The 24792-nt window shown below is 36.9% G+C and overlaps 1 protein-coding gene across 3 annotated transcripts in view; it reads right to left on the bottom strand.

Moving 5' to 3' along the window:
* SLC30A6 (solute carrier family 30 member 6) overlaps window positions 1-17926 on the bottom strand; it is a 43073-nt gene extending 25147 nt beyond the window's left edge. The window contains exons 1-8 of one of the 3 annotated variants that reach the window (XM_057741128.1): window positions 17831-17926; window positions 13242-13328; window positions 8074-8158; window positions 6750-6792; window positions 5449-5514; window positions 2818-2898; window positions 2323-2358; window positions 1496-1590 (exon numbers count right to left, since the gene is read on the bottom strand). In XM_057741128.1, coding sequence (XP_057597111.1) covers window positions 1496-1590; window positions 2323-2358; window positions 2818-2898; window positions 5449-5514; window positions 6750-6792; window positions 8074-8158; window positions 13242-13328; window positions 17831-17833 — 496 coding nt within the window. In that variant the 5' untranslated portion in view covers window positions 17834-17926. Of the gene's footprint in view, window positions 1-1495; window positions 1591-2322; window positions 2359-2817; window positions 2899-5448; window positions 5515-6749; window positions 6793-8073; window positions 8239-13241; window positions 13329-17257; window positions 17293-17830 lie in introns of those variants that run through there. The other 2 variants (XM_057741129.1, XM_057741130.1) reach the window with 2 other exon arrangements.
* Window positions 17927-24792: the final 6866 nt, after the last annotated feature.

The following is a 24792-nucleotide window of genomic DNA, read 5'->3' on the forward strand; positions in this document are numbered from 1 at the left end:
GCAACAAAGAGCAGCCCCCCCTTGCCATAACTAGAGAAAGCCCATGCACAGTAATGAAGACCCAATGCAGCCAAAAATGAATGAATGAATGAATTAAAAAAAAAGTCTTTGTTTAAAAAAAAAATCATATTTTTAACCCATTTATAATTTCTTCTTTGGGAAGAAGAATCAGAAATGCATAGAAGAAATTTGATATAAAAAAGGTGATTACAACATTATTTGTAAAAGGAAAAGTTGGAAATGTATACAAGAGACTGTTTGAAAATATTCATGACAAAATATTATGTAAGCCTTCAAAAATCATTTTTTCAAAGAGTATTTAATGACAGGCAATACTTAGACATAATGTTAACTGAAAAAAGCCAAACATAAAATTGTTAACGGATACAACTCTAAGTATGTAAAAAAATATATACATGTGCACAGAAAAAAAATTAAAGGAACAAAATACAAACATTAAAAGTCATCTCTGGGTCATGAGATTATCAATACTGTTTCCTTCTTGTATCTTTCTAATCGTCACAGAGAGATATAATTTCTAAATCTCTGTACCTTCTTAAAATTTCTAGCATGAGCATTATACTATTTTAATAAATTTTTTTCAAAGTAATTCTGGTCATCACAAATATCATTATTTAATTTTCTAGTTCATGCAGTAATTCCTAAACTCTATAATTCATACAAGTATAACTCATACTTCATAACACTCAGGAAGTTGTTTAAACTTGAATGGGTATTTCAGAAAGCTTTCTTCCCTTGGTTATCTTGGTATTCAAGTCAGTGAGACCAAAAAGACCCTCACCTACTTTTGCTTCAAAGTGTAGGTGCGTGGGTCTGTGTATACAGCCTACTTTTGTTTCTACCTCATTTCTCCATCCATCAGTGGTTAACCCTTTGTGGGTTAGTAGGATATCCAAAACACTGAAATTATTGAAAAATGCCAATAATTTAGACCACTGAAGCAAAAAATCTATCTGAATTTTTAAAGACTTGAAAATAAAAGCATATATCAAAAGGAATAAAGTTTTGCTACTTTCAAATACATGCCCACCCACCACTGCCCAAGAGAAGCTCCTGGGAACTTATTTAATTAATAAAATATAATTTTTATTTTGTTAATTAACTATTTTGTTAATTAACATCAACTAGTCTATATATATTGATGCTTCTAAAATGCTTGCAATAAACTTTTCTTAGGTAGGTTATAAATCTGAAATCTCATTCATGCTATTTGCTAAATGTAATTTTTTTTATCACATGTAATTTAATATATGTCAGTTCTGCCTGTTTTTAAGTAATATGTTATTTTAAAGCTTGAAATAATTAGATTCTGTTTCATAACTTTCTGCTCAGAGAAGACTAGAACCTTTGGGGTAGTCCTCTCTTCTCTTCAGGATACGCTTTCTCGTTGATTTATGAACTGATGAAACAAACAAAAGACTTGCTCTTATGAGAGAGTAACTGGATTTTTTATTAATGGTAAATAAAAACATACCTTCAGAAACATAAGCAAAAGGTTTATTCCGAATAGAAAGCATCGTGAACAGGTTGAAAGAAAGAGCCACAAAAGTACCAACTAATAATCTTCCCCTAAAAAGAACAACATTCATCATTAAATTTTTCTTGGTAATGTCAATACATAATCTCAGCGTGTAGAGAGACTAAGAGATGGGAAGGCACAGTGGTCTGCTTCAATGGTTTGGTATTTGCAGAGCTGGAATCTGAACTCGGTTTCTAGCCCTATTACCCATGTCCTGTCTACTGTTGCCCCATCTTACACAGGACAAAAAGAAAAAAAAAAAGACTCAGCATTAACAGTATCTTCTTATAGGTAACAGCTATTACAAATTTTTAGCAATACTAATGGTATTTGGTTTACAGTCCACTGACCAGGACTGACTGTCCTGAGCTAAACTGATCAGAACAGGTGAAGTCCACATAGTTGGCAACTATGTTGTAAATAATAACAATTTCATCTTTGCTACTAAAAGATTTGGGGGATCCAATTTTAAATTACAGAAGACCAGATGGGGCTGGCTTATTAGCATGTTGACCTGGGCCTGGAAATACTGAGGGACCCAAAGTCAGGGTAGAAAGGCCTTTCTGTTGGGTATTAAAATGTACGTGTTTGGGAACAGTTAAGGGTGAAAAGAAGGAGTCGGCATTTGGGGATTTTGCTTGTAAAATAGCAGTGAAATATGAATTACCATACTCTGAACTCTGATATTGTCCAAAGTAACCACTATTTAATAATTTACCAATTAACAACTGGGAATCAAACTCAACAGTAAATTATATGTTTTGTAAAAAACAAAATCTCACGTGTGTATCTCGGGCTGCTCCAAAAAGCGTTCTGCACTAAAAGAAAGAAATAATGTATTAAATAAGTCCTACAAATTATAAAATTAAGACTTTTTTAAATATATAATTAATCCAATAAATTCACAAAACTTCTTAATATGATAATCAACTGTTGATTATTAGTAGTGATGAGACAAGCAGACCCACCAATTATCAAGGTGTAATTCAATCTTTCTCTACTAAACCTGTTTCAATGGGTTTGTACAAAGCATTAAAACATGTGTCTAAATCCTTTCCTTTCATTCACACCTACCTATTACTGGATTTAGCAGCATCAAAGAAGGGTGAAAAAAAGGGAGAAAAGTCTGAAACATGAAGAAGTTGTACTATCAAAACTCCAGCAAAGCTCATCTTAATCTGTACACTCTTCCAACCAGACGTGTCTCACTGGATTCTTTCATATTCCCAAAGGTGGCATAGAATTTGCAATGACAGTAACATCATATACAAATGTACCTTTCTTTTAATATAAAGAGAGCTCCCAATTGTGCCAAGACTGTGGAGGCAAATACAGCCAGGACTTCTAATCTTTCAAATCTGAAATTGGAAAATTAATTAAATCAGCATAATTCTTTCAATTCACAAACTAGTATCTCTAGAACACATTTGCTCACTCACCCATACATATGTCTACTATAAGCCAAACAGTTAAAAAAGACTATAGTTTCTAGAATGATAATAAGCAATGAACATCACAGATTTTAAAAGTGTCTGTTTGTACAACATATATTCCTGTGGCTTTTATTTTCTAGAAATAACCACCATCATAATAGCAGCTAACACTTTAATGACCCATCTTGTGTTACACACTGGTCGAAGTGCTTAACATATTACCTCATCTAAATCCTTATGAGGGTTACTTTATCCACTTTAAAAAAAAAGAGAGAGAGAGAGAGAGATAAGGAACTTGAAGCCCAAAGAGGAAAAGTAATTGTTTAGAGTCATACAGCTAGCAAGTGGAGGAGTCAAGTTTTCAAACTCCAACACTCTGGCTCTAGAGTTCATGCTTTTAACCACTACTACACTGCCTCTCACATCTATACATAATTGCAGTTAATTGAACATGTCTTATAATCCCTAAACTATCAGCTGGAGGCCATGGGCTGTTGTCTTATTTATCTTAGTTTTTCCCACTACACATAGTTTAATGGCATTCAACATCTATAGTAAGTACATATGCTTAAAATTTCTCAAGGAAATAATTAACTTCAGAAAAGACAAAATAATTAAGGATGTTTATCACATTACTTTTTTTCTCCCCCTCAAATGAGATGGTTTAATTCCAGGTGGTACAGAATTCAGGATATTGAGGAGATAATAAAATAATTAAGGATGTTCATCACATTGCTGTTTGTGATGGAAAAATGTTGGAATCAACAACAGACCATTATACACTATTAAAAATATAACAAAAATGTATTTACTGACATGGAAGCACGTAAATGAAAAAAGAATGGGTTACACGAAAGTATGAAAAAAAGGTATATAAATGCAGCAACATTATTTGTGGAAATTCGTAAGTTGATACTAAAGTATGCATAGAAATGCAAAAGGTGAAGGAAAGCAAAGACTATCTGAAAAACAACAAAGCTGGCAGATTTCCAACACCAGATAATCAAGACTTCAAGACTACAGCAATTAACACAGTACAAAACTAATGCAAGGATAGATACACAGCTTAGATAGAACATAACTTATTTCTGCTTCAGGGTCTTTGTACAAACTATTCTCTCTCCCTGAAATGCTCTTCACCTGATTCTTATAAGATAAGCCCAGTTTTGTTATTCCAATCTTAATATCACTAAATGCTAAGGTCATTAAGTGACTAGGCGCAATCTAAAATGGAATCTAAAATAAATCACCTAGTCATGTTTTTGTGACCTTGTCTCCTGACCACAGCAGCTGATCTAAAGACTAACATCTATACCAAGGTGGACCAACCAATAGCTCTTTCTCATGATTTTCTGAACTAGAGCTGGGGAACAGTCCTTTCCTCTCTAGGATGAAGGTAAGAAGGTTCAAAGTCTTGCTAGAAGTTATCATTCCAGGATAGTGGAGAAAAGTGGTCTGAGAAACTGAACCTGACGTGAAGAGAAAAAGCAGGCCTCTGAGGTAAAAGAAAGACAATGTCCTGAGTGTTCTAGTCCCTACACCAGCTTACCTCAGTTTCCCCACATTTTGGTTATGTAAATTACCACTTTTTCCTCCAAACTAGTACGAGTTTGATTTCTGTCACTTACAACCAAAAGCCTTGACTCAGAGTCAAAGATTTCCATATACAGATATTTATACTTTAAAAATGATTATCATAGTAATAGTCCAACTCTATCAAATTTCAGTGACACATATCTTCATTGTGCAGTAAAATTTCATGTTTACTTTGTCTCATTATTTAAGTAAATAAAACCTGATTTTGTTCAAAAGAATATAATCCCAATAAATGCTATAGTGGAGAACAAAGGTAAGTTTGGTCCAAGAGTTTCTTCAGCAAAGTTAAATTCTTCTTTCAAATTGTTTCCTTGAATCTGAAAGGAACTCATTTTTCCTAATATATTAAAAAAAAAAATCCGCTGATATACAAGATTATTTTCCAACTTTCAGTAATTTCTAAGCTATAGAAACAGAAATCTCAAAATCTCTGTCAGTTCATTGCTGTCACAAATCCAGTCTTAAAAATACATCTCTACCACTGTGTTAATGTTAAAATATATCCCACTTACTTTAACATCTAGAAGATATACATGAAAATCCTTTGTACTTTCTCTAACTGAAATAAGAGCTTACCAAAATATTAAAGAACTTAATGTTAAGATGTAAAGAACTTTTATGTTAAGATTTGTTTTATAAAATATAAAAAAACCTAATCTGAACATTTTACTTTAACATGATTTAAATTTAAACATTCATGTTCCTTATCTAGAATCCTCTTGGAAGATGCTTTTTTATCTACTTACACTATTTGATCACCATTCCACTAAACAGGCAGCATTTATTTTCTAGATATACTCTAGCTAGCTCTTTACTGACTGGTATAACTACTATTTTAATGGTAACAAGTTAGCAGAAAATAAAATAATTTGAACTTACCCAAATGAATAGGCAGGGCTAGGTTTCCTCATCATTACCCAGTAACTTATTAAACATGTCATTAAACTAAGTAAAAAAGAAAATAAAGTTAGTGTTAGAATTAGAGCTAGAGGACTTACAGAAAGAAACACAGCTTTCAGAAGTTGTTGAAAGTTAATAGTGCTTGCAGACTAAACTAATAACAAGTTATTCTAATAATTTATAATCTAATCACAAAAGCACCCTAATATGTGAGTTTTAATATGGGGAGAAACCGAAACAAGTTATGATATACCATTAAGACAGTTAAATAGAACCTAAACCCATCATTTCTGTACTCAGTAAGTTATCCTCCCTAAATGGTTTCTATACCTGAGCCTGCAAAAAATGACAAAGTAATAATAAGTGTAATTTACTTGATTCTAGGCATATACAATACATTTTAACTTTGATAAACTTCATTTAATCTCTGTTAAAAGTTAAACTAAATATTAATAATACCTTGACAACATTCTGGATGGGATAAACTTATGTTTACCTTCTTAGTATAGTGGAGATTCACTCTAAAACAACTTACTACAGTATGAAATTCAGGTAACAACTATCTGTTTTAGACCAATCAAGAAGATTTAGTTTCGTGACTGATGAAAAGACATCCCTATAACATACTCCTATGGCACGGATCTTGGAGACGTATGGCCTAAGCATTTTGCAACATTTATTTGGAAATATGAAAGGTCACATAAAGCAGGAGCCAATAGGTCGTCTCTGTAGCTCACAATTACATATACATTTTGCAGTTATTAATACCCCTCATTTCTTTTCCCATCTACATGGATACAGTGGGGACAGGTATATTCTTACATGTTCCTGCTCCCTGGTCACAGCTGACTCATCTACAGGTAGGCACCTGACCTGATGCCTGGGTGTTATCTTTTCTGTTGCTATATAAATGGGATATTTTCTTCCAGTATAACTTCTAATCATTATTTGTACATATGGTCTATGTTGATAAATTTACTTAGTTCACAGATTACTTTCCTTTAAGTAAAGAAAACTTCATAAATTCAATGCAACGAACTTTTTTTTTAAGTTTAATTTTATCATTTTATTCAAAATAGGACATTTATACAGAAGTGTGCAAAAAGCACATGTGTACATTTTAACAAATAGAAAAAAATCCATGTAACCACCAATCAAGGTCAGGAGTAAAACACTGGGGAAACCTTCTGGAGGTCTCTTTTCTTTTTTTTAAATGAAGTATAGTTAATAACAAATTCCTTATTAGCTTTAAAACATTAAAGAGAGTTTTTAAAACTTACCTAAAAAGATCAAAAATAGTCAGGTAAGTATAGGCAGTTAAAGCTGCAAAACAACAAAAAGACTGATTAAAATGTTACTGAATCCATTGTTAGGAAATACAGTAAATCACCAAAATTGTTCATATACCAGGGACATCCATCACCAAAATACATCATGAGTTACTGATTAATCTCATATGTTGGCAATTACCTAGTAAATTTGATTAATACATGCAGCCAAAGTTGGTTAATATGAAAGCTTACTTTAGAACCTAATTTCTCCATCAGGAAAAATGAAGCAGCATATACTCAAAAGCCCTGTGACCAATTTTTTGCCTTTTTCTGTCATCTGAGTACTATTTTAAATGTATTTTTAAAATAGCAGGATGAAAATAATGGTAAATAAAAACATAAGCAGTCAAGACACAAGAAAAATATTACAGATTTCCCTTTTCAAGGAAACTCAATAAATCATAAAATTTTATTTATATACTACATACATTGAAGAACTAATTTATCACATTAAAATAAATCTCACAAAAAGATACATGCACCCCAATGTTCACAGCAGCACTATTTATAATAGCCAAGATATGGAAGCATCACAAATGTCCATCAACAGACAAATGGATAGAGAAGATGTGGTGTGTATATATATACAATGGAATATTACTCAGCCATAAAAAAGAATGACTTCTGCCATTTACAGCAATATGGATGGACCTACAGAGTATTATGCTTAGTGAAATAAGTCAGATAGAGAAAGACAAGTACTGTATGATCTCCCTTATATGTGAGATCTAAAAAATAAAACAAACAAATGTACATAGCTAAACAGAAATAGACTCACAGGTATAGAAAACAAACTTGTGGTTATCAGTGGGAGAGGTGCAAGATAAGGGTAAGAGATTAAGATATACAAACTACTATGTATAAAACAGATAAGCAACAAGGATAAATTGTACAGCACAGAGAATTAGAGCCATTTTTTGTAATAATTTTTAGTGGAGTATAATCTATAAAAATATTGAATCACTATGCTGTGCACCTGAAACTAATGCAATAATATAAATCAACTACATCTCAATTAAAAAATAAAATCTCAGTTTTTCAAATAAATTAAAAATTCTTTTTAAAAAGCTCATTTTAAATGATAATGCCTAACAACTGAACCAAATTTTATAGTTTACAAGGTACTTTTGGAATAGATTCTTTCATTTAAATCTTTTGAGTTATATTTCAGAATAATATACCCTATGTAAAGGAAGACATACCTTTATTTAAAATGAGAACAATAAAAATGAAACTAATAATTAACTCCATAAAAGTAAGAACAGTGACATACCTATACTATTAGTGGAACTGCACCACATTAGCAGGAAGCCAGTACATGTTAAGTTTATTGCACCAAAGAGCAGTATCTTCCAGGACTGTGAAAAAGAAAAGTATTCTTATTTGTACAATTCTGATAAACTTCTCTGGGTCCATTCAAGTTGCTGTGATTCATACTCTAATAGTCAAAAGAATAAGCACAACTTGTTTCAAAAAGTTGAAGCGTCACATTTTCTAAAACTATCAAAATTATCATCAACCAAGTCACTATTATAATATATAAATCTAAAAGAATAATTCTAGAAGGGGAATTATTCAAGAGAAAATAAATTCTGATGCATAAACTCTCAAATAATTAAGAAAATATGCTGACATTTGAACACAATTTTCTCTCTATAAACATGTATATAGCGACAATGAAAAAAAACAAATGGGGCAAAATGTAAAGCAACTGATGAACCTGAATAAAGGGTATAAAGGAGTTCCTTACACTAATCTTATAACTTTTCTGTAAGTTTGAAGTTACATCAAAATAAAGTTACCCTGCCCACTTACCCACCCACCAAAAAAGAGCGGTACTTGGTTATTTACCAAATAAATTATACGAAATAGGACTGCAAAAGAGGGAAAGATTACCCCAGTTTAGAAGTTCACAGAAAAGGAAGGCTCTGTGATACACCTTGAAATAGCCAGGATTTAGTCAGAGGAAGGAGGAAGAACATTCTAAAAATAAAGGAAGAAGAGATCAAGTGAAGTATTTTTTGTTTTTGTTCTGCTCCATTCCCTACAAAGGGAGACCTATGCTTGTTTGAAAGTAGAGGTGAAATAAATTAGTGAAAAGGTAGTCATTTGGAGGTGTTAAAATTAAACATATAATTGCTAAGGTCAAATATGGTATGGGATAGGATGGTTTTAGAATACAGATGAAAGGTGTAGGTCTAGAAAGGAAGAACAACACCTTTGAGAAAAGTGAGAAATTGTAAGGCAGAAAGAAGTGACAGTGATGTAGCACAGAGGTAACAGCCTATAAATCTCTAGAAAGGAAGAAGCAAGGCCATTTTCTAAAATTAAGGGATATGGTAAAGTAGGACTGGAGACAAATCTAGACAAGAATCTGCAGAATAGCTGTTATGGTGAATATACTACTGAATCATCAAAAAGAAGAACAACAATTACCAGCACGAATTTCTGATACACACCATTCTGGAACTTCCTCTACACCCAGGAGCAAAACCAGAAAAGCAGGTGAGATAAGGATGTTAGAGACTTGAGAACTAATATGATAAATTAACAGGACAAGGGACTCTAATACTAGTGAGGACATTAATGAAATGACTGGACATGAGGTCTAGTAAGGACAGGGATTCAACAGTAGTCAGAAAAGGAGGATAAAACATGTAATGCATGCAGTTTTAATGCTAAATCAAGTTATTAATCAACAAATATCTATTTTGTAACAGACACTATTCTAGGCACTGGAGTTATAGCAGTGAACAAAACATGGACCTCATGATGCAGGTGGGATGACAGAAAATAAGCAAATATATAAGGTCAGGTGGTGATAAGTGCTAGGAAGAAAAAATAAAGTATGGTAAGAACACAGTAATGGAAGATATGGAAGAGTTGCTTTTCTAGATAGGGTGGTCAGAAAAGACTCTTTTGGTAAGGTGACATGACCAGAAATCAGAAAGAGGCAAAGGTGCTAAGCATGCAGCTATCTGGGAGAGAAAATGGGAACCACGTTGCAAATACTCTGAGACAGAAGCATGGCTGAGGACAGCTAGACAAGTGTGGCTGAGGACAGCTAGACAAGTGAGAGGTGGGGCTACATCAAGTAGTGTCATGTATGCCAGGAAAAGAATTGGGATATATTCCAGTTGAGATGGAAAGTGACTTAGCTCTCATTTTAAAACGCTCATTCAAAAAAATAAAAAAATAAAAAGCTCATTCAGCTTCCCTATGTAGAATATACTGCACAGGGGCAAGGATGAAAATAGGAAGACCATTCAGAATGTGACTGCCATAAACCATGTGGGAAATGATAGTGGCTCTGAAGGTGGTAGGAAGGTATTAGAAGAGTCAGATTCTGGGTATTATATTGAAGATAGAGCTGGCAAGAATTACTTATAAAACAGATGTGAGGAATGGGGAAAAGAGACGGGTAAAAGTGACTCCAAGGTTTCTGGCCTGAGCCAGGTAGTAAAGAAGTGATAGAATATCAATGCTTAGGTTTGACCATATTAAATTTAAGATGCCTATTAGATATCCAGGTGAAAATGTTGAGAAGTCCATTATATACAGGAATTGGAGGTAGGGAAGCAGACAGGGACTGAGATATAAACATGGGGTCATCAGCTTACGGTAGTGGAAGCGTCACCTTGATGGAATGAATGTAAACAAGAGGCCAGAGCTCTAAAACTTAGAGCTGGGACACTCCAAAACTTAGAGGTCAGAAAGGTGAGAGGAAAGTAAGAAAGGAGACTTAAAACTAATGGCCAAGTAAGTAAGAGGAAAATCAAGAGTGGCATTTCAGAGTCCAAATGAATAAAGTGCTTTAAGGAAGAAGAGACTGATTTTGGTCAAATGTCACTGAAGGTCAAATAAGATGGGAAATGAGGATGACCACTGCTTTCGGCAACACAGAGGTTATTAGCTACCTTGTAAAAGCTGTTTCTGTGGATAAGTGGGGAGTCGAGTCAGGCTGGTTTTATTTAATAGAAACAGAGAGATGAGAAAGTGGACAAAGAAAGTAAAGACAATTCTTCTAAAGCAGTAGCTGAGAGTGGAATACATGGCATGTAATTATGACATAAGAAGGAGAAAGAGAATGATTCAAGGAGCAACAACAACGCGAGAGACAGAAGGAGCCATGATAGAAATGCTGTCTTTGAGCAGGAGGCAGTGGAGGTACTGGCCTTATATAGCAGACCAGACAGTTCATTCACAGAAATAGGAAGGAAGGAAGTGTTGGTAGAAGTGCTAATGACAGGATGCGGAAGTTTTCTCCTGATTACTTCTTTTCCCTTAGTGAAACGGGAAGCAAGATCAACAGATTAGAGTGAGCATGAATAAGGTTTGGGGAGTTTGAGGATAGAAGTGAAAGAAAATGGTATGAAACTGTCACTTAGGAAAGTGGGAAACTGAATAAACTAGGAAGACACAGTATGGGCATCACTAATGGCATACTTGACCATGAATTTAAAGTGAGACCAGTCAGCATGGTTTTGTCTTTTTCGTAAGGCTACAATCAGTTGCTTGCATGCAAGCAGAGTAGAAAGAAAGTGAAGGGACTTCCCTGGTGGCGCAGTGGTTAAGAATCCGCCTGCCAGTGCAGGGGACATGGATTCGATCCCTACGCCGGGAAGATCCCACATGCCACGGAGCAACTAAGCCCACGTGCCACAGCTACTGAAGCCCGTGCACCTAGAGCTCGTGCTGTGCAATAAGAGAACCCACCACAATGAAAAGCCCGCACACTGCAAGGAAGAGTAGCCCCCGCAACAAAGACCCAACACAGCTAATAAACAAACAAAAAATACCTAACTTGTGTTTATTTTTAAAACAACAACAACAAAAAAACCAAAGTGAACTTAATGAGGTTAAGGATTTGCCAAGGAAGTATGATAGACAGAAGGAGGACACAAAGGAGTTGAAGGCATATACAAACAATTGAAAATAATGGACCAGGGAATCTAAATTGATAAGTAAGTAAATGAGGATAAGAGATGTGAAAAATAGTGAAAATACAGCAGAGTCAATGGGTTGGAGGCCCTAGTAATAGGAGGGATTGGAAAGACGAGATGGTGACTGATAGGAAAAACACTTAGAATTGAGACAATGGGAGGATACAGTTATTATAAATGATAAGGTCTATGGTATGATCACAGGAGTGGATGGTTGGGAGGGATACAGGACAAGATTATTTGTGGTGAGGAACTGAGAGGTAAGGATCTTCCATGTGAAATACGAAATCACCAAGAACTAAGACAGAAGAAGCAATGAAGAGCAATCAGCCAGGTGTATCTCTTAAGATTCAAATTATGATAGAGGTTATCTGTACAGTTCAGATGTTCCTATATCGGTTTTGTTCCTACTACCTATTCTGTGATATACTATACTTCAATGAAGTGTACTGTTAAAGAACTTCCGGTCTACTCCTGCAATATAGTTGCTTTCCATCAACATTATAAAGCTACAACTATCTGTTCTCAACAGATCATCCTAGGGACTTCCCTGGTGGTCCAGTGGTTAAGAATCCGCCTTCCAATGCAGGGGACGTGGGTTCAATCCCTGGTTGGGGAACTAAGATCCCACATGCCACAACTAAGACCCGATGCAACCAAATAAGTAAGTAAATAAATAATTTTTTTTTTTAAAAAGAGATATCATTCTAAATGGACTAGATACATAAGATGCAGATAAGTTCCCTATCCTTGCCTCTTGAAGTTTAACTTTCAGGGATGATGATATTTCCAAATACTAGAATTAATGAGTTCTGACTATATCCCAAGGTTTTAGAAACAGGAGATATAGTGGTAAAAAACAAAAGAAATCTTTAGTTCAGTGGTACAATACATGGTCAATATCATTGCTACTGTTTATTACATTACATTGAAGCTAGGATTATTTAAAATTCATCAAATATTTATTGGGTGTTTATTCTGTTAAAAAAGTGAGCAAAAGAGACATAGTCACTACCCTCAGGGAACTTACAGAATAAGTAAGACAGTAATGAGAACAATTAAAACAGAATAATAACTAAAAGGTCTACATTGGTGACCATAAAGAGCATCAATTGTCTATTCACAGACTCAAAGCATAATTTACTTTTTTCTACCTTACATTAAAAATGAGAACACATGGCTTCAGACCACATCCACTTAATGTGTTGAAAAACTCACAATGTAAGGCAATCACCAAACAATTTTTCTTCAAAACTCTTTAGAATTAGAATAAAAACTAACCAAAGACTAGCTTCCTCCCAGGCAAAACAACTGTATACTCAAGTACTGTAATTTTACATTAAAAAGTTACTTATCCAACATAAAAAAAAAAAAAAAAAGAAAACAGTGTAATGGATCGAGAGTGATTTCTATTTGGCTTAAAAATTACCTTTCTTTAATGTTATAATGTTGCTTGTGCAATAATTAAAAGTAGGATTAAGGAATAAAAATAACTTACCCTTCGATCAGCTGCTACAAGTCTAAATTCCTGCAATAACTTGCCAAAAAAGGATCTTTGTGGTTTTCTAAAGAGATAAATTGTCCCCTTTAAAGCAAACAAAAAATACATAAATCAGCATTTAAAATCTAATCTTCTTTATTCCTGCGATACAGTAATAATAACATTTCTTGAATGCTCGATATGTGCCAAGTAATTATTCTAAACACTTTGCATGTATTTTCCTATTTAAGACTCACAATAATCTACGTGATAGAAACAATTTTCAGTAAATTGTCTAAGCACACAATGCTAGTAACAGCGGAGCAGGAGTTCAAACCCCGGCACTGTAGCTCCAAACCAAACTATTTTTTTTTAATGGATTAGGCAATTTTGATCCAGAAAAGCAGTTTGCCAAATAGCTCTACTGGAAAAAAATTATTATGTTTACCTAAGTAAAGCTTTATATATGAAAGGTTTGGCAACTATTATTTTAGGAAAACCTCTGAGTTTCTCTCTTAGACATTCAAAGTATCTGACATCCTAGCTAGCTTCCATTGTCCCTGCCAGAACATAGTATGGTGCTAGCAGAGAAAGATCATAGCAGTGGTGATTACAGTGGGATTTACCACTCAAGTTCAGGAAACCAAGTAACAAAGCCTTAACATAAAGGAGAGCTCAAGCGCACATAGGAAATTAGCCTGTGATTAAGGTACTATGCAACATCAGTGGGAGAAAGTATGAGTTATTCAATGAATAGTATTTGGAAAAAGGTAAAGCTGGATCCTTACTACTCACTCTAATTTTTCATTATTTTAAAATCAAAATATAAAACAACAGAATACTTGAAGAAACTCATGGATGTATAATTTTATAATCTTGGATATGGAGAACACTTTTAATAGGACATAAAACCAAGAAGCTGTAAATGGAAAAAAACTGATCAATTTTACTATATACTGGGGCTTCCCTGGTGGATAACATTATTCTCAGAAATAAACAGAAGGAAGACTTCCCTGGTGGCATAGCAGTTAAGAATCCACCTGCCAATGCAGGCGACGCGGGTTTGATCCCTGGTTGGGGAACGAAGATCCCACATTCCACGGGGCAACAAAGCCTGTTGCCACAACTACAGAGCCCACTTCACTCTGGAGCCACACACCACAACTAGAGAGAAGCCCAAGCACTGTTACTAAGACCCAACACAGCCATAAATGAATAAACAAATAAATAAATAATAAAATATTTTGTTTGAAAAAGGCACCAAGCTATCCCTTCCTCTTAAACAAAAAAATACTGGGGACTTCTACAGTGGTGCAGTGGTTCACTAGCCACCTGCCAACGCAGGGGACGCAGGTTTGAGCCCTGGTCCTGAAGATCCCACATGCTGTGGAGCAGCTAAGCCCATGTGTCACAAGTGCTCACCCTGTGCTCTAGAGCCCTTGAGCCACAACTACTGAGCCTGTGTGCCACAACTACTGAAGCCCGCACACCTAGAGCCGGTGCTCCACAACAAGAGAAGCCAACACACTGAGAAGCCCATGTAGCACAACAAAAGGTAGCTTCTCCTCACCACAACTAGAGAAAACCTACATGCAGCAACGAAGACCCAGTACAGCCAAAAATAAAATAAACAAATTTAAAAAAAAATTCTGGTATCCTTGAATACTTCTAACTTCAGCCCATTTTTTAAATATTCCTTTTCTTAATATATTATTTATTTATTTTGGCTGCATTGGTCCCGGTTGCTGCACATGGGCTTTCTATAGTTGTGGTGAGCAGGGGCTACTCTTCATTGCGGGGCACAGGCTTCTCTGTGCAGTGGCTTTTGTTGTGGAGCACGGGCTCTGGGCGTGCAGGCTTCAGTAGTTGCAACACACGGGGTCAGCAGTTGTGGAGTGCGGGCTCAGTAGTTGTGGCACACAGGCCTAGTTGCTCCACGGCATGTGGGATCTTCCTGGACCAGGGATCAAACCCACATCCCCTGCATTGGCAGGATTCTTAACCACTGCACCACCAGGGAAGTCTTAGCCCATTTTAAATTATTTCAGTTGCTTTAAGTTTCAGGTTAAGGGACTTCCCTGATGGTCCAGTGGCTAAGACTCTGCTCTCCCAATGCAGGGGGCCTGGTTTCAATACCTGATCAGGGAACTAGATCCCCTATGCTCCAACTAAGAGTTCACATGCCACAACTAAAGATCCTGCACACTGCAACAAAGATTGCACATGCCACAACTAAGACCCAGTGCAAACAAATACATAAATATTTTTTTTTAACTACTCAGGTTAAGACAATCAATAAGGTTTCTAAAAGGCAGAGGGCCATTTCTGATACCATTCTTGATAGTGGGGGAAAATCTACAAAAATCCTAATTCTCACATCACTCTTTCCAAAATTATATCGGCTCTGCTCTGCTATCACGATAAACTTCAAATTTTACAATCTGGAACTCAACGCTTTCAATGACTTAGCCTCAGTTTCTTTTCATTTTTTTCTCTTGTTCCAGGTAGGAATCCTCAATTCCAACTAAACTAGTGTACTCTCTGTCTCATGATCATACCATTTTAGAGTGAAAAGGCCAGACTTGTCTAAACTAAGTGCGAATAGCCCTGAAGCACTTAGCAAGTTACCTGACCACTCTGTTTCCTCATCCAAGTAAGAGTAATGAAGAGTAGACTAAGAGTACTGGAGTAAGGGACAAAGTACTCAGTTTACTGGTTCACTTCCTACATGAAGCCTTATTAGATTATTCAGACTACAGTTTTTTATGACACTTGCTTTGTAATTAAACATAAGCTAGCCTTCATCTTGTCATCTTGCATGGTAAGTTAATTTTTTAGTAACATCACTAATGACAAGGGCTATATTTTGTTGAAATTTTCTAAGATATCACTGTGCTTTGCACATTGCATGTTATTAATAAATAATACATAATGGCTAACTTTAAAAATAAAATTTAAATGCTACTATTTCCATTACTAATGTTTCATGGATAAAAATTTACTGCCATGGTTACTTATTCAGTGTTTTAAAAAACAGATATTTATTGTAAACTTCCTCTGCGCCAGGCACTGTACAAAAGGCTCTGGGGATATCAGAGTGAATACATAGGTTCTGCTCTCAAAGAGCTTACAGCCTAGGAAGCGAGGAAGACAAGCAAGGGAATTCACAATTTTAACATATAGTGAGGGCTACAGATGTTAGTGGTAAAAAGCACCCTCACAGGACCATAAAAGAGGCACTTCATAGGATCCTGAGAGACAGAAAGGTTCACGAAAGAAACTAAAGGACATGTAAGGGTTACACTGATAAGGCTAGGGGATAGGAGATGGAGAATGATTCTGGCAGGTAGAACAGCATATATATTAATTCGGTGCAAAGGTCTAATTCTTAGAGCACGGTCTGCAAGCTGTTCATGTAGCTGGACTATAGATGTATGTATGTATGTGCAAAAAGAGGCTGTAAAGGTAAGAAGCTAAATTACAGATGTCTTTGCTTGCCATACTAAACAGGACTTTAGCTTGCAGGGTAAAGAGGGAAAATGCAAGAATTTTAAGCAAGGGAGTGGCATGATCAAGTTTTGGAAATTTAACTCTGGCTACACATAGTTAAGTGGTGAATGTTTTGAAGAAGAACGTAGCTATTTGGTCACCAAAAAAAGTAAACTTTTACCCACTTTCTGCATGTAAAGGAAAGATTACAGGAAATTTAGAAAAGATTTTTAAATATGTGAAAAATACACTTTTTCGACCATATCCATTTAAGGAAAAAATCTTAACACAGTGACAATGCTTAGGCAGAGAAATGTGGGCCTTTTTGTCATATACAGGCTACCAAAAAGAGATCCACGAATTTTTCTGATAAAAATTCACTGCACCTCTTTTGACAATGAAATCACAATCAGCTGCTTAACCTTAGATAAAATTCAGACATCTATATACTTGATTTCTAAAGGAATAAAATGACTAACTCCTCTAACAAAATTTAAACACCACATCCCCAGAGCCACAAGGCATACTGGGATCTACAAACGTACCAAAAAAGCTGCAGTAAGAGGCACTAACAACACCCTGACTTTCGCCAAGCTTTGGCCTTCTGAAAGCTGCTGCCGTACCCGCTGTCTGCACGCAATAAAGGCAAGTTGGAGACTGGGGCGTCAGCCTCAATACCCTACTAATCATCCTCTTTATTGACGCCAGTGTTATCGTCACTACCGTAAGCGGCACCAACACAATCGCTGCTGCCGTGGACTTGTTTTCAGATCCTTTGTTGACGTTGCAGTCGCTGACGTTGCACTGGCCAAGACTTTTACTTCTACATCAAGGATATCACGGCAGGGAGGAGTCACGAATTCGCCCAGAGCCGAAAGGTCGGCCTGGAGCGGGGATGGGGTCCCGAGCGGCAAAGGAACCGGGTGAGGGAGCGAGGGGGCATCAGGGCTCTGAGGGCACTCTCTCTCTCGGACGCCAGCCGCTGCTCCCCGGGACCCCGAGCATAACTCCGACCACCCCTCCTCGGGGCAGCTGAGGCATTTCAAGGTCGCTTCAGAACCAGAGAGGATAAGAGGAATCCCTTACGACAGAAACCCTCGCGACCCTGGCCAACTCACCATGATAAGGAGCGGCAGGGCTCCCGCCGGAAGACGCTCTGAGAGCTAGCTTTCCCCGAGAGCGGAAAGGGGCTGGACATCAGAGGCCGATTGGCTGCCAGCGACGCGGGGGCGGAAGTGCGTGCACCGGCCGCCTGGTCCCGCGCCCCGTTCCCGGCTGCCCCTGCGGCCTATAGAGGCGAAGGCGGCGGCTAGAGCGGCTATCCCGAGCCGACCGAGATCTGGGTGCAGAGTTGCCCGTTGTGGTCTTTGTCAAGGAGCACTTATGGTTTTTTTGTAATGTTACGAAAGTTTCATTGAGTCCTGAAGTGCTTTTACCATGTTGTGTTATTTAACGTTTGCACTACCTTATGAAATAGATATTCCCATTTTTCAAGTGAGGAAACAGGATTATGAAACTTGCCCAGAGACATACATCTAGTTTGCCGTAGTAGCTGAATTTGAACTCAGGCCGACTAATGACGGAGTACGGTGTTGTGCTTCCTAAAATACTACTTAAATTCTGTAAGATTAATGTCATTTTATAAAAGGAAAATAAAACACCTTGAAATATAATTCTTTCGGCAAAAATTGAATGTGGAGCACGTGTATGTCAGGTACTGATCTCATGAAAATGATAGTCTAGTAACGAGACCAAGCAGGGAGAAGGAAATTTTAAAAATATATTGGTAAGTCGTGCCGTTTAGAAAATAGGGTAATGGTATAGAGAGTAATAACTGGGTCACTAATTTAGAGAGATAATCAGAAAAATCTTCTCTAAGGAGATTAGACTTACAAATGACAAGTCTTTTTTGTAATGTTTTTTCTAGGCAGAAATGCAAATACCTAAGTAAAACAAGCAAGGGTGTTTTAAGATCTGAAAGAAGGCAGTATGTCTGGAGCATAGTGCTTGAGGGGAAGAAATGAAGAGAAGATCTAAGTGGTAAGCAGGGGCCACATCAAGCAGGAATTTCTAATTAGGGGTAAAGAGCTTGGTTTTTTTCCTGAGACAGGAAGCTAGTGGACGGTTTTAAGAAGGGAGTGACCTTCTACATTTTGGGTTGATATGGAGAATGGATTGTAATGAAAGATAATAGCTAACGTTTATTAAGCACTTATGTGGTAGGCACTAAGATCTTAAAGTGTAGTAGATCATTTAATCCTCATAACAGCCGTTTAATATAGGTACTGTTGTTAATCCCTGCTTGGAAAATTGTGCGCAAAGATCATACACCTAGTCAAGGGTGGAACTGGAATTCTGTACTACACAACCTAGCTTTAAAGCCTTACCTGCTACTCTGTACTTGCTACTCCTGGACAGGATTAGAATCAAGAAGGCAAGTTAGAACATTATTGCTTCCTTTACCCTGAGCAAATCATTCTTGATTCTTGAAGTTTCTTTCCAGTTGTAACAAAACTGGAATCGAGCAGTACCGATTATTTATAGTCTGCCTACTTCATGTAAGGATGTATTGTGACTTTTTCCCATTTCTTAATTTTTCTAGAATATGGTTTTAGTGGCCTTAGAAAATTCAATCGTAGGCATTTGCCTTAATATATTTAATTCCTTATTGATGAGTGTAACAGGGTTTAGAGGTAGCAAAAAGAGATCTTTCAAGCTATTTTAAGAAGAAAAAAAGAATCTAATACAGGGAATTGAGTAAATTGGTATAAAATCATAGGAGACAACTAGACAGAAGATCAACAATGAAACAGAAGACTTGAACAACACTATATACCCTATTAGACCTAGCATTTGTCTAGAATACACCACTCAGCAACAGCAGAACACACATTCCTCTCTGGTGTATATGGAGCATTCCCAGAATAGAACATTTGTTAAGCCATAAAATAATTTTCAATAAATTTGAAAGGATTAAAATCATAGGAAGTATGTTCTCCAAATATACTGGAATGAAATTAGAATTCCATAACATAAGGAAATTTGGGATGCTCCCATCTGGTGGAAATTTTAAAAAACATACTCTTAGTCAACGGGTAAAAGAAGAAATCACAACTTAGAATATACATTGAGATGAATGAAAATTATAACTCAATGTACTGAAACTTATTGGGTACAGCAAAAGCATCCTTAGTGGGAAATTTATAGCTGTAAATGCCTATATTTAAAAAAAAGAGGACTTCCTAGGTGGCTCAGTGGTTAAGAACCCACCTGCCAATGCAGGGGACATGGGTTCCATCCCTGCCCCAGGAAGATCCCACATTTGTGGAGCAATTAATCCTGTGCACCACAACTATTGAGCCTGCACTTTAGAGCCTGTGAGCCACAACTATTGAGCCCATGTGCCACAACTACTGAAGCCTGTGTGCCTAGAGCCCGTGCTTCGCAACAAGAGAAGGCACTGCAGTGAGGAGCCCGCATACTGCAATGAAGAGTAGCCCCTGCTCACTGCAACTAGAGAAAACCCATGCGCAGCAACGAAGACCCAATGCAGCAAATAAATAAATAAATAAATAATTTTTTTTTAAAAGGAACACTTCTCTACTCATTCTTTGAAGGCAGAATTACCCTGATACCAAAACTAAACAAAGACATCACAAGAAAACTGTAGACCGACATCCCATATAAATGTAGGTGCAAAAAAAAAAAAAAAAGTCAACAGAATAATAGCAAAATGAATCCTCCAAAATATTTAAAGAATCATACACCATGAATGAGTGGGAATTCACAGGAATACAAAGCAGGTCCAACACATGAAAATTAACAATGCAATACACCATATTAATAAAGGGCAACAGCCACACAGTCATCTCAATAGGTGGAAAAAAACATTTGATAAATCCAACACCCCTACCTGAAAAAACACTGAACAAACTAGGAATAGAACCACACACATAGGTTCTTGTATTGAATAATGAGACCTTTTTAGTTTGGAGGTGTACTATTCTTTAATTAGGACTAGATCTTTCTTTAAAGTTATTAGACTTTTTATTTTGTTTTGAATATATTTTTGCCACTAACATCTCTTTGTGGCTGCTTTTGCTGTTGTTCTTTCTTCCTCCCTCCCTCCCTTCCTTCCTTCCTCCCTTCCTTCCTTTCTGGCTGCATTGCGTATTTGCGTTGCAGGTGGGCTTCCTTTAGTTGCGCTAGCGGGGGCTACTCCTTGTTGCAGTGCTCAGGCTTCTCATTGTGATGGCTTCTCTTGTTGTGGGCCATGGGCTCTAGGCTCACAGGCTTCAGTAGTTGTGGCTCGAGGGCTCTAGAGCGCAGGCTCAGTAGTTGTGGCGCATGGGCTTAGTTGCTCCGTAGCATGTTGCTCTGTGGCATGTGGGATCTTCTTGGAGCAGGGATTGAACCGGTGTCCCTTGTACTGGCAGGCAGATTCTTAACCACTGTGCCACCAGGGAAGTCCCTGTTGTTTTTCCTGTATTATGAAGTCTTATTTCATGTGTTTTGTTTATATTGTATTGTTTTATCTATTTTTAATGTATAAGGGAATGTTCCATAGGAAACAGCTGGGAGTATAAATCTGATGCGTCTTCAGTGCAAGCCAGCCCTAAGTCCTAACAGTTGGAAGTCCCATTGAATTGGTGATCAATTGTTGAAAAAGTGATTGATCAAACTTTGGTATCCCGCAGAACCTTCATGAGAACACTGTCCTGTCAATTTGTGAAAAAAAATAATCACTTTGATTAGTCCATATTCCGGGATCAGTGATCTGTAGAGTCTATGATTGTTGATTGTACAGACTCTTCCTAATCATCCTGCTTGGTTGGAGAATCTGTGACACTATCAAGATACACGATGTTGATCAACCACCGTGGCCTCCCTTTCAGGCAAATTACCTATGTCAAAGTCCACCTTCTCCTAGAAGAACTTCTGCCTCTTATGTATAATTACTTATAATCCAAACTCTTGCATTTTCATTGATAAATTAGAAAAATATCAACATAGAATAACAATTACAGGAACTTTTGACATAAAATCAATTTTTTTAACTGAGAAGACAAACACTCATGAACAGTCAGCTTTGTTAATTGGTATGCTGAAGCTTCAAAAGAAAATTCTAACTCCAAGACTGTCTTGCTGAAAGAGTTTGCAAATTTCTGAAACCTACCCTCCTGGCATTTTTCTCTTTCTCTTTAGCTACTTGACCTTCTAAGTGAGATAGATTTTCTTCAGGTTTATAGAAGTTAAATGAAGACCGTAATCTAGAGCCAAAACCTGGGAATTTAGGAAAATCTTTTTCCTAAATTTCAGGGAGACAGGCAAAAAAATTGCTACAAAATCCTAGATACTTAATGTCCTGGACTACAGATCTGTACCAAATAATCCAATTAATTATTTGTTCCTCAGAAAGGGTAAAGTGTTTTATGTCAGCAGATTATAAGAGATTTAATAACTCCACTGTGTAATAAAAGTTTAAAAATAAAAGTAGAGGACTTCCCTGGTGACACAGTGATTAAGAATCCACCTGCCTATGACCCAGCAATCCCACTACTGGGCATATACCCAGAGAAAACCATAATTCAAAAAGACTCATGCACCCCTATATTCATTGCAGCACTATTTACTATAGCCAGGTCATGGAAGCAACCTAAATGTCCATCGACAGATGAATGGATAAAGCAGATGTAGTACACATATACAATGGAATATTACTCAGCCATAAAAAGGAACAAAATTGGGACATTTGTAGAGACATGGATGGACCTAGAGACTGTCATACAGAGTGAAGTAAGTCAGAAAAACAAATACTGTATAGTAACGCATATATGCAGAATCTAGAAAAATGGTACAGATCAACCAGCTTGCAAGACAGAGATAGAGACACAGATGTAGAGAACAGACATATGGACACCAAGGGGGAAGAAGAACGGGGTGGAGGGTTGGGGTGGGATGAATTGGGAGACTGGGATTGCCATATATACATTACTAGTAAGAAAAAAATATCAAATTGTACACTTTAAATATATGCAGTTTATCGTATGTCAATTATATCGCAATAAAAGAAAAAATAACTTAAAAAAAAAAGAATCCACCTGCCAATGCAGGGGACATGGGTTCAAACCCTGGTCCAGGAAGATCGTATATGCCGTGGAGCAACTAAGCCCGTGTGCCACAACTACTGAAGCCCGTGAGCCTAAGAGCCAGTGCTCTGCAACAAGAGAAACCACCACAATGAGAAGCCCATGCACTGCAACAAAGAGTAGACCCGCTTGCCACAACCAGAGAAAGCCCATGCGCAGCAACGAAGACCCAACACAGCCAAAAATAAGTAAGTAAATAAGTAAGTAAGTAAGTAAGTAAATAAATAAATAAATAAATAAATAAATAGTAGAAAATACACCATTTAAGGTAATTTCAGCATCTTTTAAGGGAAGATTGACCAAAGATTCAAAATTGTAAACTAACTAAAAATGAAAGGGACTTCCCTGGCTGTCCAGTGGTTAAGACTCTGTGCTTCTACTGCAGGGGGCCCGGGTTCATCCCTGGTCAGGGAACTAAAATCCTACAAGCCGCGTGGTGCAGCAAAAATAATGATGATGATGATGCTGTTTGGAAGTTTCTTGAGGTCTGTTTGTTTTTAGTTCCCTGACCAGGGATGAACTCAGGCCCTCAGCAGTGAGAGCATGGAGTTCCAACCACAGGACAGCCAGGGAATTCCCTTCCAAACATTATCTGAAAAGATTTTGAAACAATGAGAAAGTTGCAGAAAAGTTTTAACTACTGTGCAAAGAACTGTTTTCTTTGAAATGTTGTTGACCTGCCACCATATCACTCCCAAACATGTTAGTGTGTATTCCCTGCAAACAAGGACATACTTCTACGTAACCACAATAACAGCCCTCAGAATCAGAAAATCAATGACACATTCCGTCATCTAACTCTTAGACTCCATTCAAGTTTTGTCAGTTGTTCCAATAAGGTATTTTATAGCGGAAGAAACAAGTTCTAAATCACAAGTTGCATGTAGTTGTCGCTCTGTTTAATCTCCTTCAGTCTGGAAAAGTTCTTCAGTTTTTCACTTGACTTTCATGAATTTGCCAGTTATTTTGAAGATTACATGCCATTTGTTTTGTAGAATGCTCCTGGAATAGATTCAGGTTATGAATCTTTGATAGGAATATCACAGTAGTACTGCATTTTTCTCAATGACCCTATTATGTGAAATGTGCCCCATTAATAACTTTCATCACTAGATTAAGGTGGTATCTGTCCAGGTTTTCCACTGTAAAGCAACTGTTTTCCCCTAAGTAATAATATTTTGGGGGGATGTACTTTGAAACCATGTAAACATATTAATACTTAATCACACTTTCAATTTATTCTTGTATTTATGTTCACATTGGCTCATGGTTTCTTATTTTATATGATGGATTATAATCCATTAGTATAATTACTTATTTGGATGCTCAAAATTGTCCAGCGGGAGCCCCTCTAATCAATAATTCATCCTTATCCTACTTTAAGCACTTTCTTCCTTTCTGATATTGGGGGTTATCATGTATTTTCTCTGCCCTAAACCTGGAGTTGGCCATTTCACCAAAGAGCCATGATTCCTTTAGTGGATGTTATGGACTGAATCTTTGTATCCCCTTAAAATTCGTATATTGAAACCCTACCCCCCAGTGTGATGGTATTTGGACATGGGGTCTTTGGGAGATAATTAGGATTAGGTCATGAGGGTGGGACCCTTATGATGGGATTAGTGTTCTCATAAGAAGAGACACCAGAGAGCCTGGTCTCTCTCTGTCATGTGAGGACACAGCCATTTACAAGCCAGTGAGAGCTCTCACCAGAAACCAGATTGGAAGCAGATCAGCTTGATGCTTTGTGAAGACCTAAAGGGGTGGGATAGGGAGGCTGGGAGGGAGGCTCAAGAGGCAGGGGATATGGGGATATATGCATACATGTGGCTTTTTCATTTTGTTGTACAGCAGAAACTGACACAATACTGTAAAGCAATTATACTCCAATAAAGATTTAAAAAAAAAAGAAACCAAATTGGTCAGCACCT

This window comes from Hippopotamus amphibius, chromosome 7, assembly GCF_030028045.1.
Source record: "Hippopotamus amphibius kiboko isolate mHipAmp2 chromosome 7, mHipAmp2.hap2, whole genome shotgun sequence".
Lineage (NCBI taxonomy): Eukaryota > Metazoa > Chordata > Mammalia > Artiodactyla > Hippopotamidae > Hippopotamus > Hippopotamus amphibius.